The sequence below is a fragment of the Bombina bombina genome, chromosome 9 (genome assembly GCF_027579735.1).
Source record: "Bombina bombina isolate aBomBom1 chromosome 9, aBomBom1.pri, whole genome shotgun sequence".
In the NCBI taxonomy this organism is placed as follows: Eukaryota; Metazoa; Chordata; class Amphibia; order Anura; family Bombinatoridae; genus Bombina; species Bombina bombina.
Genome location: NC_069507.1, coordinates 228504550 through 228525717, shown reverse-complemented (window position 1 = coordinate 228525717; position 21168 = coordinate 228504550). Strand labels below are relative to the sequence as shown.

The window sequence follows — 21168 nt, the reverse complement described above, 5'->3', positions numbered from 1 at the left end:
ATCGCAATTTGGTCTGTAGGGTGCCTTGGTATAGCCAACAAATCTGGCACTTTTTTAAATACAATCCTAGATAATTTAATTCTGAAAAAACATATTGGAGGGGAATGAGTATCCCAGTAATCCCCTTTGAGAAAAATGGGGCGTGTGCATTCTACTGATTTAACAGAAAATAGGGCTGGGCTACAAATTTTCCAGGGCTGCTTTTTATTCTCAGTTCGGGCTCTGATAATATATATTATGCTACAGTGATAATAAATGTGAAAGATCATTTATCACTATTGTATGTGGTATATGTAGAACAATCCAGTTGTAATAAAGCATGAAATATATTAGTAGCAGCCTAAGATTTGACTGGTCATTCCCCTTAAAACATAATCCACATAGTAACATTTACATAAATTGTGTGGGGCTTTCAAATGTTTCCAAGGAAGGGCCAAAAAATAAATGCCAATATCAGTGGTAAGACTGCAGCAGGAGGTATGTTGTATACCTGACAGCTCACTGTGATCAAAGGGTGACTCAAGATGGCTAATTATTGCTTATACTTAGATACTTTCAGATTGATTCTATGGTCAAATTGACTTTATTCTCTTGCTATACTAGGTTAAAGAACGTACCTAAACACTTTGGATTGTCTTAGTTTCAGAACTGGAAATGCACATTGCAGATTTCTCATGTCTAACCCAGCCTACATATCTTTCCCTAACCTGAACTTAGCAGATACAAACTGCAAACTAACATAAATGACTGTGGATAGCCTTGTCTTCTCTAAAAGCAAAGTCCAAGATTGCCTCGTCCAAATAAGTCAAGTAGAGGCTGTAGTTTGGCTATTGAAAATCAATTACAGCAAACAAGATCTTAATTTGTTTTTAAAAAAATGTTTATACTTAGGTGACATGTTCTATAGCAAGACAACATAAATATCTTGTAATTACAAGTTGTCAGTCTTTTAGACCCCTTACGGATCAGCATTTCAGACAAAAAACTTCCCTAAAAGACCAGAGCCTTTTTGCCATCACTACATTTAAACCGAAATAGCAGCCTTTTTTTATAATTTAGGTTTTTTTTAGGTTTTTTTGCAGTGTATTATCCCACCTTACCCCCCAACCTCCTGACCCCCCCCCCCCCCCAAACAGCTCTCTAACCCTCCCCCCTCTACCTATTTGCCACCATCTTAGGTACTGGCAGCTGTCGGGCCACGGCAGTACCCAGTTTGCAACAAATTAGGCATGATGACCCAGCATCGTACAGGGTATGGCGCTGGTCATTAAGGGGTTAAGGAATCCAAAAGCACAATGAAAAATCATTTGATTTGCATGTTCTATCTGCATTATAAAACTTTAATTTTGAATTTCATGTCCCTTTAAATAGTTTGCATTAAAGGGATGCTAAACCCACATTTTTTCTTTCATGATTGAGACAGAGCATGCAATTTTAAGCAACTTTCTAATTTACTCCTATTATCAATTTTTTGTTCATTCGCTTGCTATCTTTATTTTGGTTAAGCCCCTGGACAGCACTTGTTTATTGGTGGGGGCATTTAGCCACCAATCAGTAAGCACAACCCCGGTTGTGAACCAAAAATGGCCCGGCTTCTAAAATTTACATTCTTGCTTTTCAAATAAATGATAGCAAGAGAATGAAGAAAATTGATAATAAGCAGGGCCCATTTATCAAAGGGCTTGCGGACCCTGATCCGACACTGCGGATCAGGTCCGCAAGACCTCGCTAACTGCGGAGAGCAATACGCTCTCCGCATTTAACATTGCACCAGCAGCTCACAAGAGCTGCTGGTGCAACGCCGCCCCCCTGCTGACTCGCGGCCAATCGGCCGCCAGCAGGGGAGCTGTCAATCAACCCGATCGTATTCGATCGGGTTGATGTCCGGCGATTCCTGTCCGCCTGTTCAGAGCAGGCGGACAGGGTTATGGAGCAGCGGTCTTTAAGACCGCTGCTTCATAAGTTGTGTTTCTGGCGAGTCTGAAGACTCGCCAGAAACACGGCCCTTCAAGCTCCGTACGGAGCTTGATAAATGGGCCTGTAGGAGTCAATTAGAACGGTGCTTAAAATTGCATGCTCTATATGATTCATGAAAGAAAAAATTTGGGTTCAATGTCCCCTTTAAGATTGGGACATTTGCTTCCTTACACAAGTATTAAAAAAAATAGCATCTCTTTCTCTACATAAGAATAACCTAGTTTCGGGTGAAAAAAAATGAATCTTCATTGTCATTAGAAGTCTAAAGTCATATACGTTAGAAGCCAAAAGGTTAGGAAGAATTTTCTGTGTTCTCTGTTCTGTGCAGCTAAAATATAGTTTTATAGCATTATTTATAGTAAAAAGTATTAAAAATCTAAAGAGAGATCTTGGAAAAAACATTAAACTTTACAGAAGGCAAACGTACACTCACTTCTAAACCCACCAATAAGATTCACTTATGATAGTGTCAGCTGTTTCTGTTATATTTAGTTGCATCATAAATAATCTATAGCAAATAAGCACCATCTCACCTTCAGTGCTTGTTCCTTAAAGTACTGGAGAGCGTAGGCGAAAATCTCTAGAGCTTTGACTTTTTTGCCATTTGCAGCTGTGAGCTCTGTTTCCATGGTAAGATCCTGAAGGAAAAAAAATGACAGAAAAACACATTAAAAGTTTAAAATGCAAAATTATGCATATTGCTACGAATATTAAGTGAGCTACTAGAACATAACTTATTAGCAGGGCTGGACCTAATTAGAAAGAAAGTAAGCTTTTTTTTTTTTTGCTTTTTTTAACTTTCAGTAGATGACCTTTTACTGTCTTGACTGATAATATTTTTCCCTGACCCGTAAAATATAGTGACATTTTCCACCCCAGTGAATCAACAATATTCCTATGTTGCTATAGTGGACTGGTGTTTACAAAATCCATCACTGGGGGTCAATAATAATTATGGGTTGCCAGGTGTCCAATATTAAACAGGACAGTCCAGTATTTAAGCAGTAAAATCTTCACAACATACTGGACACTTACATGTCCACTTTTTTGAAGTCTCTGAGTGTTAGCTAAATGTAAAAGCTTTCTATCTCTCAATGCATTGCAAAGATGGAGTAGAAAGCAGTGAGGGGCCAGTCAAGAGGGTCAAATCTCTTCTAATTATGTGTATTACAGCAGGCCAAAAAGGTAATCTATTTATTTGTATGCTACTGGCAGCCAAGAGGTGAAATGACTGCTCAGTTGTGAAAAATATGCATGGCGGAATCAAGAGTGGGGGCTAAGGTAAAGCTTTTGGGGGGGCATAATGTGACCCCACAGACATTTGTGTTCAGTCACTGACAGTATTTTTATGAAGGACAGATGGCAACCCTAGTCGATATAGACCAGCACTATATTATTTTACTGCTAGTGGCATAATCCAAATGACTGAAACAACATAATTCCCTGTGTTCCAATAAATAATAAAAAGTGCTGGTCTGTTTAGTCTGTTTAGAACATATAGGACACCTTGGTTAGTAAGTCAGCATTATGTCTCCCATTCTATAGAAGATGGTTGATTAACCCTCTGCTACACATACACTTGAGATTCAAAACTGGTGTATCAATTGGGCCATGTTGCTGCAACTCAATTCTGACTCATTAAACATTTGAATGAAGCTCATGTTTTATGATTGTTATGTTTATTTTCATTTCATTGTATTCAGTGAGACAGTAATTGTTTGTAAATAATACACATAAAATGGCTTACGGTGCTACTATGCAACTTCATCTTAAATTTCCTCGAAATACAGCCAGTGTTTGGATTCACTGGGATCCAGGTCATGATAGAAATCTCTAGCTGCAAAACCAAAGCTATGGAACTTCTGTCTGGCATCAGGAGCATGGTGGTTGGGGTCTTTTGATTGGACACTCCTGGGTCTCCCCCTTCCCAGCGCCTGAAAAACAAATGTATGAGAAATAGTAACAGGTGTATTCTAGCAAAATAAATCATCATGTGAACGCCCAACATATTGACAATGCTGTACAATTAAAGGTTATTCCATTGCTAATTGTTTTCATATTACAGGAGTGAGTCAAGTGTTGCGCTCATGCATAATCCATACCTCCCAACATTTTTGGCTGCATACCAGGGACTCAGGAAGTTGTTGGGGGCCATTTATTGGCTTGTGGGTGGAGCTGTGTTGGGAGGGGTAGGATCATGGGTGGTTAGTGGGTGGGATTGTGGATGTGTCTGGTTTGTCAGAGGGTTGTCTGGGATTTTATTGGCGTGTCTGGGTATTCTGTGGGTGGGCCTAAGGGAAATTCTACACAAAGGGACATATGATTTCCTTCAGAAGGACCACAGGACAGAGCTCAAAATCACTATTAAATGGGGACAGTTGGGAGGTCTGATAATCCAAAATACTTCTGTAAAATGTAGCACTTTCTAAAACCTAAAGTAAACCATTATTATTAATATTATATCACAGAACTACATAAAGAAATCCACTACTTGCACACCATCCGCTTAGAGCACCATCGGCTTATTGCTCGAGTGATATCCAACATGAATTTTACTGAGTGCGCCCATAGAAGTCTATTATGTGAGGGATTTAGCGCACCCTGTGCTGTTAATGCACAGTAGTTCTGTATGCTCCACCACCTGTAATCCAGCTCTATATGCATAACGTTGTTACAAATATTTGTGCAAACCGTGCTGCCATATAGTGCTTGAAGTGATGGTAAATTTCAGACTTTAATAATGCTGCAATGAAAAATATTTTTGTGTACAACCAAAAACCACACTTTTTTTAAAGTGTATAAATATATATTTTATAATAAAAGATTTTTAATCCTACTTAGAATCTTCTGTTCCTCCGCCCCCCCTTCATTTTCTCTTTTGGCTAGGCTGTGACATAGAGAGCAGTTCCACCCACTCTCTACAAAGGCTTCCTAAGGTCTTTCAACTGGCTGAACTTCAAGAGTGTCATATGACACACACACTGATTGGATGTTCATTGGAATTGTCATTAAAAAAAAAAAGTTAATCCCAGTGGGCTGACATAACATTGTAACATTGTTGAAGGAGCAGCAGTGCACTTTTGAAATCTAGCTGAACACTTCTGGTGAGTCTGATGATGAGGGGGCATTATGTGTGTAGCCAATCACCAGTTAGCTTCCAGTAGAGCATTGCTGCACCTAAAATGCATCCTATACTAATATTATAACTGTCAATTGCAGTAAAAAGGAGGTTCATTTGTTTTAAAAACATCAAGACTTGGCGGATAAGTTATTCTATCCTTAATGAACAATATATCTAGGTAGGCTCAGAAGCTGCTGATTAGTGGCTGCACATATATGCCTCTTGTCATTGGCTTTAAACTAGCTCCCAGTAGTGCATTACTGTTCCTTCAACAAAGGAAACCAAGAGAATGAAACAAATTGGATAATAGAAGTAAATTGGAAAGTTGTTTAAAATTGTATGATCTATTTGAATTATGAAAGAAAATGTTTGGGTTTTATGACCCTTTAAAAAACGGAGAAATGAAAATAGAGGTGAAAATAATTGTAAATATCTTATCTAGCTGTAAATGTTACAAACAATATTGTGGAATTAATTTTAACCATATGAATGTCAATAAGCAGAAAGATTTTTACCAATTTATTGCATATAATTTGAATATTGCAGTACTTTCATTTTTCTTTTATCTCCGCGTGTATAAGACAATGGGCCTGTGTCCTCATAAAACAGTACAACTGACTTCTTTATTGAAAATCTTTTTATTGATTCTCAAGATGTTGCAAAGCGAACATCCTGGCTCTTACCCTTGAATCCCTCCACAGACAGATTATTTTCTCCTTAGAGAGCTCTAAAAGAAATATGATCACAGGCCAAAGTTCTACATCATGCAATTTGCCGAGACCATCCCCCAATTGTCCTACTATACAGAGACATATGCTTAGTCAACCCATGTCTCTAGTCCCTCTACATCATGCAATTTGCCGAGACCATCCCCCAATTGTCCTACTATACAGAGCCATATGCTTAGTCAACCCATGTCTCTAGTCCCTTTACATCATGCAATTTGCCGAGACCATCCCCCAATTGTCCCTACTATACAGAGCCATATGCTTAGTCAACCCATGTCTCTAGTCTCTCTACATCATGCAATTTGCCAAGACCATCCCCCAATTGTCCTACTATACAGAGCCATATGCTTAGTCAACCCATGTCTCTAGTCCCTTTACATCATGCAATTTGCCGAGACCATCCCCCAATTGTCCTACAGAGCCATATGCTTAGTCAACCCATGTCTCTAGTCCCTTTACATCATGCAATTTGCCGAGACCATCCCCCAATTGTCCTACTATACAGAGCCATATGCTTAGTCAACTCATGTCTCTAGTCCCTCTACATCATGCAATTTGCCGAGACCATCCCCCAATTGTCCTACAGAGCCATATGCTTAGTCAACCCATGTCTCTAGTCCCTCTACATCATGCAATTTGCCGAGACCATCCCCCAATTGTCCTACTATACAGAGCCATATGCTTAGTCAACCCATGTCTCTAGTCCCTCTACATCATGCAATTTGCCGAGACCATCCCCCAATTGTCCTACAGAGCCATATGCTTAGTCAACCCATGTCTCTAGTCCCTTTACATCATGCAATTTGCCGAGACCATCCCCCAATTGTCCTACTATACAGAGCCATATGCTTAGTCAACTCATGTCTCTAGTCCCTCAACATCATGCAATTTGCCGAGATCATCCCCCAATTGTCCTACAGAGCCATATGCTTAGTCAACCCATGTCTCTAGTCCCTCTACATCATGCAATTTGCCGAGACCATCCCCCAATTGTCCTACTATACAGAGCCATATGCTTAGTCAACCCATGTCTCTAGTCCCTCTACATCAAACTATGTATTCACAATATCCCTTCTATCAAAATCAACTCACTTGTCAAGAACATCTACTGTTATTATATTTGTATCTTACGCCTTTAACAACAACAAACTTTGTGCTTATGACAATCCTCATTCTACACCAAGTCATGTTCCCAAAATGGCCCTGCTACTGACATAAAGAGAATTGCCTATGAATGATGAATATACACCAAGCCATATGCTCAGACTGTTTTTTTTATCAATATCAAGCCACTTGCACAAAATATATCAAGCCATAGGGGAAATCAAAATCCTTTAGAAAAAATGCCAAATTATGTATTAAAAAAAATATCCACAGACTTTAATGGTGAATTTTGATGAAAAAAATTAGTTAAACTTTTCTAAAAGATTGTGATCGACCCCATATACTCTAAAGGTCTCTACTGCCTACATCAAACCTTCAGCTTTTAATATCCTAGTGGTTTGCACTTAGCCCTGTGCACAATACATTTAAATTATCTGCACATTTGATAAACAACCAGTTCCCCTTCAAGGGTCAAAATGCCGAAATGGGTTGCAAAGACCTTTTATGTATTTTATGTTATGGGGAAATCTGTGTTCTGAAAATAAAACTGGGAATTCTGCTATGGTCCAAAAGATGAGAAGGGTAAATTTTACGCAATACTATGCATCTTATATACATATATTTTATGTTTAGGAAATTAGGAGAAACTATAATGAAATGCTGATAATTAAAACTCATATGGGAAACTAAAATAGCAACATTGCCACTCTATATACAGATTAAGGGGCCTATCTATCAAGCTTCGTATGGAGCTTGATGCCCCGTGTTTCTGGAAACAACAGTTATGAAGCAGCGGTCTTAAGACCGCTGCTCCATAACCCTGTCGGCCTGCTCTGAGCAGGCGGACAGACATCGCCGGATTTCAACCCGATCGAGTATGATTGGGTTGATTGACACCTCCCTGCTGGCGGGCCCATTGGCCACGAGTCTTCAGGCAGCGGTGTTGCACTAGCAGCTCTTGTAAGCTGCTGGTGCAATGCTGAATAAGGCGAGCGCATTGCTCTCTGCATTCAGCGATGTCTGTCGGACCTGATCTGCACTTTTGGATCAGGTCCAACAGATATTTGATAATTCAGCCTCATAGAGTAAAAACGAAACATATGAATTGGAAACCATTACCAAGGGTGGATTTATGGGTACTGCATTATGCGTATGCTCTACCGGCTAAATTCACAATTCAGTGTGTGCTCTACCGGCTAAATTCACAATTCAGTGTGTGCTCTACCGGATAAATTCACAATTCAGTGTGTGCTCTACCGGCTAAATTCACAATTCAGTGTATGCTCTACCGGCTAAATTCACAATTCAGTGTGTGCTCTACCGGATAAATTCACAATTCAGTGTGTGCTCTACCGGCTAAATTCACAATTCAGTGTATGCTCTACCGGCTAAATTCACAATTCAGTGTGTGCTCTACCAGATAAATTCACAATTCCGTGTGTGCTCTAATGGCTAAGTTCACATTTCAGTCTGTGCTCTTACGGCTAAATTCACATTTTAGTGTGTGCTCTAACGCATAAGTACACATTTCAGCGTGTGCTCTAATGGCTAAGTACACATTTCAGTGTGTGCTCTACAGGCTAAGTACACATTTCAGTGTGTGCTCTAACGGCTAAGTACACATTTCAGTGTGTGCTCTACCGGCTAAGTACACATTTCAGTGTGTGCTCTACTGGCTAAGTACACATTTCAGTTTGTGATCTACTGGCTAAGTACACATTTCAGTGTGTGCTCTACCGGCTAAGTACACATTTCAGTGTGTGCTCTAACGGCTAAGTACACATTTCAGTGTGTGCTCTACCGGCTAAGTACACATTTCAGCGTGTGCTCTACCGGCTAAGTACACGTTTCAGTGTGTGCTCTACTGGCTAAGTACACATTTCAGCGTGTGCTCTACCGGGTAAGTACACATTTCAGGGTGTGCTCTACCGGCTAAATTCACAATTCAGCGTGTGTTTCTACCGGCTAAGTACACATTTCAGTTTGTGCTATACTGGTTAAGTACACATTTCAGTGTGTGCTCTACCAGCTAAGTACACATTTCAGTTTGTGCTATACTGGTTAAGTACACATTTCAGTGTGTGCTCTTCCGGCTAAGTACACATTTCAGTGTGTGCTCTACTGGCTAAGTACACATTTCAGTTTGTGCTCTACTGGCTAAGTACACATTTCAGTGTGTGCTCTACCGGCTAAGTTCACATTTCAGTGTGTGTTCTAAGGGCTAAGTACACATTTCAGTGTGTGTTCTAACGGCTAAGTTCACATTTCAGTGTGTGCTCTACTGGCTAAGTACACATTTCAGTGTGTGCTCTACCGGCTAAGTTCACATTTCAGTGTGTGTTCTAACGGCTAAGTACACATTTCAGTGTGTGTTCTAACGGCTAAGTTCACATGTCAGTGTGTGCTCTACCAGCTAAGTACACATTTCAGTGTGTGTTCTACCGGCTAAGTATACAATTGAGTGTGTGTTCTACCGGCTAAGTTCACATTTCAGCCTGTGCTCTACCAGCTAAGTTCACATTTCAGCATGTGCTCTACCGGCTAAGTACACATTTCAGTGTGTGTTCTACCGGCTAAGTACACATTTCAGTGTGTGCTCTACCGGCAAAGTTCACATTTCAGTGTGTGCTCTACCAGCTAAGTACACATTTCAGTGTGTGCTCTACCAGCTAAGTACACATTTCAATGTGTGCTCTACCGGCTAAGTACACATTTCAGAGTGTTTTCTACCAGCTAAGTACACATTTCAGTGTGTGTTCTACCGGCTAAGTACACATTTCAGTGTGTGTTCTACCGGCTAAGTACACATTTCAGTGTGTGCTCTACCAGCTAAGTACACATTTCAGTGTGTGCTCTACCGGCTAAGTACACATTTCAGAGTGTTTTCTACCAGCTAAGTACACATTTCAGTGTGTGCTCTACCGGCTAAGTACACATTTCAGTGTGTGTTCTACCGGCTAAGTACACATTTCAGTGTGTGCTCTACCAGCTAAGTACACATTTCAGTGTGTGCTCTACCGGCTAAGTACACATTTCAGTGTGTGTTCTACCAGCTAAGTACACATTTCAGTGTGTGCTCTACCGGCTAAGTTCACATTTCAGTGTGTGTTCTACCGGCTAAGTATACATTTCAGTGTGTGCTCTACCGGCTAAGTACACATTTCAGTGTGTGTTCTACCGGCTAAGTACACATTTCAGTGTGTGCTCTACCAGCTAAGTACACATTTCAGTGTGTGCTCTACTGGCTAAGTACACATTTCAGTGTGTGCTCTACCAGCTAAGTACACATTTCAGTGTGTGTTCTACCGGCTAAGTACACAATTGAGTGTGTGTTCTACCGGCTAAGTTCATATTTCAGCCTGTGCTCTACCAGCTAATTTCACATTTCAGCATGTGCTATACCGGCTAAGTACACATTTCAGTGTGTGTTCTACCGGCTAAGTACACATTTCAGTGTGTGCTCTACCAGCTAAGTACACATTTCAGTGTGTGCTCTACCGGCTAAGTACACATTTCAGTGTGTGTTCTACCAGCTAAGTACACATTTCAGTGTGTGCTCTACCGGCTAAGTTCACATTTCAGTGTGTGTTCTACCGGCTAAGTATACATTTCAGTGTGTGCTCTACCGGCTAAGTACACATTTCAGTGTGTGTTCTACCGGCTAAGTACACATTTCAGTGTGTGCTCTACCAGCTAAGTACACATTTCAGTGTGTGCTCTACTGGCTAAGTACACATTTCAGTGTGTGCTCTACCAGCTAAGTACACATTTCAGTGTGTGTTCTACCGGCTAAGTACACAATTGAGTGTGTGTTCTACCGGCTAAGTTCATATTTCAGCCTGTGCTCTACCAGCTAATTTCACATTTCAGCATGTGCTATACCGGCTAAGTACACATTTCAGTGTGTGTTCTACCGGCTAAGTACACATTTCAGCCTGTGCTCTACCAGCTAATTTCACATTTCAGCATGTGCTATACCGGCTAAGTACACATTTCAGTGTGTGTTCTACCGGCTAAGTTCACATTTCAGTGTGTGCTCTAACGGCCGGCTCATTTCACATTCTCTAAAATCTCACAGAAACTGAGATTGCAATGAAGTTTTTCATTTAAATCTGTATAACGGAAAAAACGCATTACCACTTCTCGCCGAACGTGTAATTTGGCATTCTTTTCGTGGACAGTGTAAAATACACAAGAATTCCCCCTTATTGTTTTGTCTCCTGTTTTTCTGCATGGTAGCTCCACAACTATGGCACGGCTCCGTATCAGTCAGCTCTTCCAAGATTAAGCTGTCGGAGAAATATAACTGCAGTCTCTTTGTTTAATATTATTTTGCATTAGAAATCTTTGGTCAACATTGTTTTGGGGGTCACTTTCACACAATAACTAATAATAAATAAACGTAACGGAACCACCTACGCACCTATTTAGCACCTATTCACAGGTAGAAAGCCAGTGAGGTGGTGGAGCGGAAAAAGCACACACTAAAGCAGTAAAATAAAATAAGTAATAATAATATTAACACTGTTGCATATCTGTCAATACTATGAGTAACGGCACTTAAAGAAACAGTAAACAACCTTGAGATTTTAAAGAAAGAAAGAACTTAAACATAGTTTTGCTCCCTTTTCATATAATTTAGCTCTGAAAATTAAGGCCATTGCAAGGCTAACCCTGTTACATATTTCTCTATTTGGCTTCAGCAGTTAACCACAAAACAACGCACTTCAAGGGACATGAGACCCAAAAACTTTATTTTATGATTCAGATGGAACATACAATTTTAAACACCTTTCCATTTTACTTCTTTTATCTAATTTGCTTCATTTTCTTGGTATTCTTTGTTGAAAAGCATACCTAGGAATGTTCAGGAGCTGGGAGCTAACTGCTGATTGTGAATGCACATATATACCTCATTATTGGCTTACTGATGTGTTCAGCTAGCCTTTTAGAACACAACAAAAAAAAGTCACAGGCAGAGAAAATTGTGACTTAAATGTGGGGAAAATAGTAATTTGTTTAACTTTTTTTTTTAATATTAATTAAAGTTTGTATTTAGAATAAGTTTGAATTTGGGAATTTGTACCAGTATAAGTAAATTGGAAAATTGTATGTTGTATCTGAATAATGAAAGAAAAAAATGTGGGTTTCATGTCCCTTTAACACTATAAAAATGACCTTGGCTAGCCTATTCAGCTGCAATCTCCAACCCTGATTGGCTGCTCCAAATAAAGCCAGTGTTGGGTAGAGTTTGGTTATTGAAAAACAATTCCATTAAACAAGATGTTAATTTGTTTTTAAAATATTTAGATTTGGCTAATATGTAATTCTATAAATATACAACAGATGTGTCTTGTAATTGCAAGGAGTTTATTCTCTGCTGTTCAGCCCTTTCCTATACCAAGTTATAAAAGCAGGTTGTACAGCTGTTTTTGAACTGAGCATACGCAAGTACGTTAAATACATTTGCCATTGGAATTCACTGTGGAGACTGAAGATCGGAAGGAACGTCCATACTGTCAAACAATTAGTAATTGTGCATTGGCATTGAGTCTTTTGGCTTCACTGAGCAACTGGTTATGTATTCATTTGCCTTATGACATCACATGCTCACTATTATCTACACTGTGACCTTATTACACTTTGTACACAAGACCTTGGAAGACAAGTAAATGCTATTCTAACAGCTGACCATTTTGTAGTGAAGAGCAGATCTTGGCATTTTGTCATTCAAAATAGAGAATAAATGTTCCCCTTGACATTTGTTTTATCTTTTAAATGTTTGTATAGAATAAATATTAACATTTATATATCACATGTAACATTTAAATAGGCAAATATATTAATCAAATATTACATCCAAAAACAGATTCCAATAGATTTACAATAATGAAATCTATGAGAATTAACATTCAAATGTCTATAATCAAATTTTCAAATATCACATTCAATTAAAGGAAAAAAAAAGATTGTTAAACATTTGGCAAAAACATCTGCCATTCATTTAAAAGGAACAAACAAGGCAGACGTTCATTTCTTTTAATAAACATGCTGACAATTTTTACCCATCCCTACCATTTTTAATAATGCTAAATTTGGCCCTATCAATCATGTTTAATAATTAGTATTATTATTGTTATTAATAATATTAATATTATTATTTTTAATTGTGAAAAAAGTGAAAGTGGCTTTAAGATTCTTATTCCTTGATGCACTCATTTTTACATAAAAATATTTTTTTTAAAAGAAAAGATATTTCAATGAAAATAAGTGTAAAAATTGTATTTACAGTCCATGGTGTTATCAGAATGCAGCCGCATGAATCTGTAATATATTTATAGAGTTTATGTAACCCTTAAGCTGCCACAGAATGTTGCAATACATGCACAACCATGTGCTTTCTGAAAGCTAAGGGGTTAAAGAATGTTACACAGTTTCAGGGATTGGATTAAATATCTCTCTAAGACATCATTAGCTATTCAATAGATAAATATTATAAAATGATACGAGGTTTTGTAATAAATGCTGCATAGAAAGACATTAGCCTTTCCCGACTGCTGCAGATGGTAAGAAATAATTTGTCCTGTTCCCGTCACTGCCCCATCTCACTGCTGCATTGCAGTTCTTACCTCATTATATGAATACATTCTGGCTCCTTAGTAAAGCTGTAGGCGTAACCACTGGAAGTGGTGCCAAAATCAATCGCGACAACTACCGAGAAGGTCTGTTCCTCCGCTGTGTTGGACTCAGAGTCTTTCTGTAAAGAGATGCCAGGGTGTTAAATTAACTCTTTCATTGCTAAAATGGTACCTATAGCCACAAGCTGAAAAATAATTCTTTTTCTTGTTCTAGGTAACAGCATTGGGTCTGATCCAGGGCAGTCTAGTTTTATTAAACACATATTAAACAGTAACACAATTATTTAAAGCAAATATTAGATTTAGAATAATATATAAAAGTATTTTTTCATAATTCATATAAGTTGTTTAAATATTGGAGACATAAAGTACTTTAGTTTCTATACAGTAAAAGGGGCCTGCCACATTTGAACCTAAGTTTTCTATTTATTTCTCTCTTCTGCTGGGGACAATTAGGGACAGATATAAATCAGGTGGTAAAAGAGTTTGAAAACAAGGTCAGTGTGTGGAAACCCTGTTAGATAATTACTTTAACAATCCTATGTTCCACACAATCTTGTTTGCACAGTATCTCGTATTGCCTGTTTTATATCTGTTCCTAATTGTCCTCAGAAGGAGCAATAGATAAGGGGAAAACCTATTTCGAAACATGGTGGCAGCCATTATTTTATAGAAACTCTGAATAATGTATTGGTATTACAGGGACATGAAACCAACATTTTTTCTTTAATTATTTAGATAAATCATACCATTTTAAAGAACTTTCTAATTGAATTATTTTATTCAATTTGTTGTGTTCTCTTTGTAACATTTGTCAAAAAGTATACCTAGGTAGGCTCAGAAGCTGTTGAATGGGGACTGCACATATATACCTCTTGTGATTGGCTATCAGCTAGCTCCCACTAGTGCAGTATTGTTCCTTCAAAAAAAGGACACCAAGAGAATGAAGCAAATTAGATAATAAAAGTAAATTGGAAAGTTGTTTAAAATTGTATGTTCTATATGAATCATGAAAGAAATATTTTGGGTTTCATGTCCCTTTAAGAAGTCATTCCTTAACCCCTTGCACCGCTGCAGCCCTCTATGGCAGCCATGGGACTAAATAGAAGTAAATATGAGCACTGAACATTAAAACAAGCAGTTGGGAAATGTACATTTAGAATTTGTTTTGGATGGAGAAAAATACATTATTTTTAAATTGAAGGCTTCACATTACAGAATAAATACAGGAGGTTTGGCTCATGCAACCAATTAGAGTTTTCCGGCAATTTTGAGCGCAACTTTCCAATTTACTTCTACTAACAAATTTGCTTTGTCCTCTTGGTGTCCTTTGTTGAAGAGCACATTTAAGTAGGCTTATAGGAGCGTTCACGTTTCTTTAGCATTTTATGGCAGCAGTATTTGCAACTATGTATTACATTGCCATAAGCATTATTACAAACACTGCTGCATGCTCCTGAGCTCACATACTCGTTAACAGAGGATACCAAGGCAGCTATGCAAAATTGATATCAGAAGTAAAATTGAAAGTTGTTTAAAATGTCATGCTCTATCCAATACAGTTAAAGGGACATAACTCAACATACTCAAAACATTTCTTTCATGGTTCCAATACAGAATACAATTTTAAACAACTTTCAAATTTACTTCTATTATCAAATTGTCTTCATTTTTTTTATCCTTTGTTGAAAAGCAGGGATGTAAGCTCATGAGTCTGCAACAATGTTATACATTAGCAAGAGCACTAGATAGTAACATTATTTCCTGTCTGGCTTGTGCACGTTACCTACCTAGGTATCTCTTCAAAAAAGAATAACATAGAACAAAGTAAAATGGATAATAGAAGTAAATTGGAAACTTTTTTAAAATTGAATTTTCTATCTGATTAATGAAAGAAAAATGTTGGGTTTCATGTCCCTTTAAGTTTTATTTTGACTTTACAGTCAATTTAAAGGGACATTAAAACCCAATTTTTTTCTTTTGTGATTCAGATAGAGCATGAAATTTTAAGCAACTTTCTAATTTACTCCTATTATCAAATTTTCTTCATTCTCTTGGTATCTTTATCTGAAAAGCAAGAATGTAAGTTTAGATGTCGGCCCAATTTTGGTGAACAACCTGGGTTGTTCTTGCTGATTGGTGGATAAATTCACCCACCAATACACAAGTGCTGTCCAGGGTTTGAACCAAACATTGTCTGGCTCCTTAGCTTAGATGCCTTCTTTTTCAAATAAAGATAGCAAGAGAACAAAGAAAAAACTGATAATAGCAATACATTAGAAAGTTGCTTAAAATTGCTGCGCTATCTGAATCACAAAAGAAAAAAATTGGGTTCAGTGTCCCTTTAAGAGCCTACCATGCAAAAAGAAAGTTATACATATTCCGTTAAATATAAGTAATTTGAATTAGCTAAATGTTAAGATATTACATTTGTATGTTGCACTGAGTGGGGGGGAATTAGACCCAAGCATTGGCTAAGATGTCTTTTCAACTCCAGGCATGCATGAGTTGTGTCTGGGTGATATGTAAATGTTTCATTGGTCCAGGCAGAAGTATGCAAGTCAGTGGCGGAGTTTATCCAATGTGGGTGTGGTCTGGACAGGGGGCATCATTCTGAGACAGTAGAATTGTCTCATCAAGAAGGTGGAACATAAAGAGAAAAAAGGACTGTGGAGAATTCCTCAGAATTCATAAATGTAATCTATGTCAACACTGATTTTTCTGACTGTCTGAACATGCTTACTCTTTAAATCAGAATAATAGGGATATTGTAGTTAGCTGAGGGCAACCTGAAAAAAGAATTAAATTGTTATGTTAGTAATATTAATTTGTTGCCTGCATTGTAATGTCTCATATCTTTTAATATTATTTAGCAATATTAACCCTGCAGTTAGGCAAGGTTTTGCTTCAAATACTCTTCATATTACTAGATGTTTTTTCCAACATGACACAATTCCTGGCTATGAAAATATGCTAAAGTCGATGATGTGAGAGGCTAAATACCAGACACGTTCACAGTGATTTCTATATGGTAATGTTACTTCTAAGAACTTTGTTAAATGTTGCATGAGTTTTATCACATCTGTTTTAATAACACACTATTACCCTGATTCTGTTAAGATATATATTTAAACTTTAACACCATGAAACTCAAAATTAAAGGGATACTAATCCCAAATTTTTCCTTAATGATTCAGACAGAGCAGGCAATTTTAAGCAACTTTTTAATTTACTCCTAATATCCATTTGTCTTCGTTATCTTGCTATCTTTATTTAAAAAGCAGGAATGTAAAGCTTAGGAGCCGGCCCATTTTAGGTTCAGAACTCTGGATAGGACTTGCTTATTGGTGACTACATTCAGCCAACCAATAAACAAGCATAACCCAGGTTCTGAACCAAAAATGGGCCGGCACCTAAGCTTTACATTCCTGCTTTTTAAATAAAGATAGCAAGAGAATAATAAAAAAATTGATAATAGGAGTAAATTAGAAAGTTGCTTAAAATCCCATGCTCTATCTGAATCAGGAAAGAAAAAAAATGAATTTAGTATCCCTTTAAATATAAGTTTAAAAAGGTAAAGCCTAAATTTAAAAATGGGCAATTTTTTGTGGCTCACATTTAAAATACACCTCTCTCCACCAGTGAGCAGAGCGTACATTTACTGCAAAAGGACAGTGAATCGGACCTTTTAGTGAACGCAGTATGCCTGCTTACCCCAGCACTTTTTTACCTATAGTTTACATTTCAGGGTGCTGGGGTGTAGTGCAGTGAGTGCGCCTTTAACCTTGCAAAGTCTGTGCTTTTAAAAGAACTAAGAAGAGTGGAACTGTAACACAGAGATCCCAGTTTAGAACTGTCCCACAAAATTCAGAACAGCAGGAGATTCTAGGAATTTCACTCACACGTGTTTTTAGATTTAGATAATTAACTTATATTTGGGTTAAACTAAAACAATTTTTTTTTTATTAAAGTGGGACAAAGGCTAATTTAATTGATATGATATCAGTATGCCATGTTTATGTCTTGCAATAATGATTATAATCATCATCTATAGTTTCAATTTTTAACATACTTAAAAAAAATGCTTTTAATTTGTTTAAAGGGACAACAGCGATATTTATAAGATCAACCCAAAATGATACAATATATAAAAGCAAAATTTTAGTTTGAGCCTGAGACCTTATTTTGAACTGCTAATGTATTCTGCATAGCCATATGCATAGCACCTGCTTGTAGATCAAAGCCTGTCCTCTGGGTCATAGGGAAACGGATACTATAATTGATTAACAAATATCAAGTTCCGGAAAGATGTGGCAACTAGAATGTACATAATTAATATGGCTATATAAATGGTGGTGGGTTAGGCACAGGCATGAAATGCACCACTGAATTGATATCCTTCCTATGACTTTTAACATTTAATTAGGCAGCATCATTACCCCCTTAAAGTGACACTCTAATGCAAAAAGTATTTGCTCTAAACTGTTGCAGCACATGTAATTTTTGCAATAATGACCCTAGTGTACTATGGGCTAGATTACAAGTGGATCGCTAAATTAAAGTGCGCCCACAAACGGGCAAATTTGCCCATTTGCGAGCATGCCACAATTAATCAGCAATTACAAGTGGCTGGCTATTGCTACAGCAAGCTCGCGGTAGCAATTAGAGGGTGATTTATCAAGATGATACACATACACACATACACGCCCCTGTCCGCTACAGCTCGCCTCTGGTGGGCTGAATTCTCCTGGCGGAATTCAGCATTGCACACAAGTGCTATTTTGCGCTCGCATGCAATCCCGACCCCTGCCCGCACACAGCCAATCATGCGCGGGCAGGAGCTGCCAATCTCCAGAGTCGGTCTAGACTGCAGAGGTTAAATTTCTCCACTTTAGAAGTGGCGAAAGGTTAGGGAAGCAGCGATCTGATGACCGCTGCTTGTTAAATACAGCGTGCAGGTTCTCTTGTCTTTTATTCTTTTGATAAAACTTAACATTTATTGCAATAACAGTCTTAAAAGTTCACACGCTACATAAAATAGCTTAACAAACAAACAGCTGTGTAGGTAAAGCTAACGTTTTTCAGTAGTCGTAGCTATGACTACGGCTCTTTAGCTGAAACGCGTAAGCTTTACCTAGATAGCTGTTTGTTTGTTAAGCTATTTTATGTAGCGTAGCGTGTGGACTTTTAAGACTGTCATTGCAATAATTGTTAAGATTTATCAAAAGAATACTTGGATGTTGCTCCTTTTCTCCGCTTTAAACATTGTCTGCTTGCCAGCATTCCAGGAGCAAACACCCCCCTTGCCTTTCATCGATTGCCAATTGCCGTTGCATTAAAGGGACATGTGAAGGTGGATTTTTCCGGTGTAAGGGGTTTTTGACCCATTGAGGTTGGAATCTGTAGGACCGGACGGTTCCGATGGCACGAACTGCTGCAGCGCAATAATAGTCAAGAGGACATTGATTGGATGATGGAGCAGGCCTGCGGTTGTTGACAGGGATCTTAGATTTGTTTTACAAAAGGAGCACTGATTCATATCCTGTTAAAGTTAATGTAGTAACTAACGCTACTTCTACAGGCCAGCAGCACAAACATAATATATATTTTTTTTAATGTGGTCAGTAATGGCTGAACAACAAAAACTGAAGCCTACACAAGAATCAATCAACAGACTAGGGCATTGCTGAATTGTGATTGATAGTGTGAATTTGAAGCATTTTCCAACCTTTAAAGTAATGGTTTTATGCACACAAACAAATCAAGGATATGACATGCCTTCGTTCATTCTTTGGTTAAAGAGACCACTTGTTCATCTAATTAATACATTTCACCACTTGTAAATGCACATGCCTATTAACTATAAAACACACATACATAGAAGCAAAAATAATAATATTTGTAGAATGTGGGTAATACTTTTATTGGACTTTTATTGGTCGAACATTTATATTTTAAATTCCAGATTTCTCTTTCCTTATGTATGACGCACTATTGATCTCTTTTATGCAACATGCAGCTTATACTGTTATCTTCTCTGCAATTAGTTTTATATAAACACAAAACAAAAGCGGTTCTACCACTGATTTTAGGATTCACTATGTAAAGGGTTTGCTGCACATATTAATAACAGTTCTCATTCACCTAGATTACAAGTTTGTGCGTTCATCTTTTAATGCTGAAATATGGTATTTTCAGCTTTTAAAACAGCACAGACGCTATTACAAGTCTTGTCGGTATAGGTGTACCGCAAGCATTTTAGCCTGTAACGCAACGTCAGTCCCCCACTCCTAAAAATTAAATTTTTTCATGCGATTCCCATAATGCCGGTATTACGAGTTTTATGGTGAGGCTAAAAAGCGAGCGTTACAGCCTAAAACGACAAGATCCGTAACGCCATCTAAAGTCAGTAGTTATGAGTTTTACACTACAAAGCTGTAACATAAAACTCATAACTAAAGTGTTACAAAGTACACTAACACCCATAAACTACCTATTAACCCCTAAACCGAGGCCCTCCCGCATAGCAAATAATATAATAAATGTATTAACCCCTAATTTGCCGCTCCCGACATCGCTGCACCTTAAAAAAATTATTAACCCCTATTCCCGCCGCTCCCCGACATCGTCACCACTATAATAAATGTATTAACCCCTAAACCGCTGCCCTCTCCGCATCGTAAACACTATTTAAATATTATTAAGCCCTAATCTGCCATCCGCCCACATCGCCCCCCACTATACTAAAGTTATTAAGCCCTACACCGCCGCCTACTATAATAAACCTATTAACCCCTAAACCGAAAGCCCCCCACAATGAAATATACTAATTTAAACTATTAACCCCTAAACCAAAAAGCCCCCCACATCGCAATAAACTAATTTAAACTAGTAACCGCTAAACCTAATGCCCCCCCTAACTTTATTTTGAAATTATAATTTCCGTAGGTTAAATTAAATTAAAACCTTGCCTGTCAAATTAAAAAAACTAAGTTTAAACTAACAATTAAACTAATATAAATATTAAACTAACTACCAATTAAATAAAACTAAACTGCACATTAAAAAAAAATCCTAAAACTACTAAGTTACAAAAACACAACAAACACTAAATTACGGAAAATAACAAATAAAATTATCAAAAATAAAAAAGAATTACACCTAATCTAATAGCCCTATCAAAATAAAAAAGTCCACCCAAATTAAAAATAAAAACCTAGCCTACAATAAACTACCAATGGCCTTTAAAAGGGTCTTTTGTGTGGCATTGCCCCAAAGATATCAGCTCTTTAACCTGTAAAAAAAAAAAACACAAAAGACCCCCCAACAGTAAAACCCACCACCCAACCCCCCCAAAATAAAAAACATAATTCGAAAAAAAAAGGGCATTTGTATGGGCATTGCCCTTAAAAGGGCATTTAGCTCCTTTACTGCCCAGACCCTAAACAAAACAAAAAAACACCCAAAAAAAACCTTAAAAAGCCTAACACTAACCCCCTGACGTTCCACTCATAGTTTTTGAAGTCTCGCTTGAACGATCTTCATCCCGGAGTTGAAGTCCTCATTCAGGCGGGGCGAGAAGCCTTCATCTAGACGGCCT

At 37.8% G+C, this 21168-nt stretch overlaps 1 protein-coding gene across 1 annotated transcript in view; it reads right to left on the bottom strand.

Moving 5' to 3' along the window:
- HSPA12A (heat shock protein family A (Hsp70) member 12A) overlaps nucleotides 1–21168 on the bottom strand; it is a 124916-nt gene that overhangs the window by 61102 nt on the left and 42646 nt on the right. Inside the window, 5 exon segments of the mRNA XM_053692983.1 lie at nucleotides 2511–2615; nucleotides 3725–3754; nucleotides 3756–3841; nucleotides 3844–3911; nucleotides 13560–13687. Coding sequence (XP_053548958.1) covers nucleotides 2511–2615; nucleotides 3725–3754; nucleotides 3756–3841; nucleotides 3844–3911; nucleotides 13560–13687 — 417 coding nt within the window.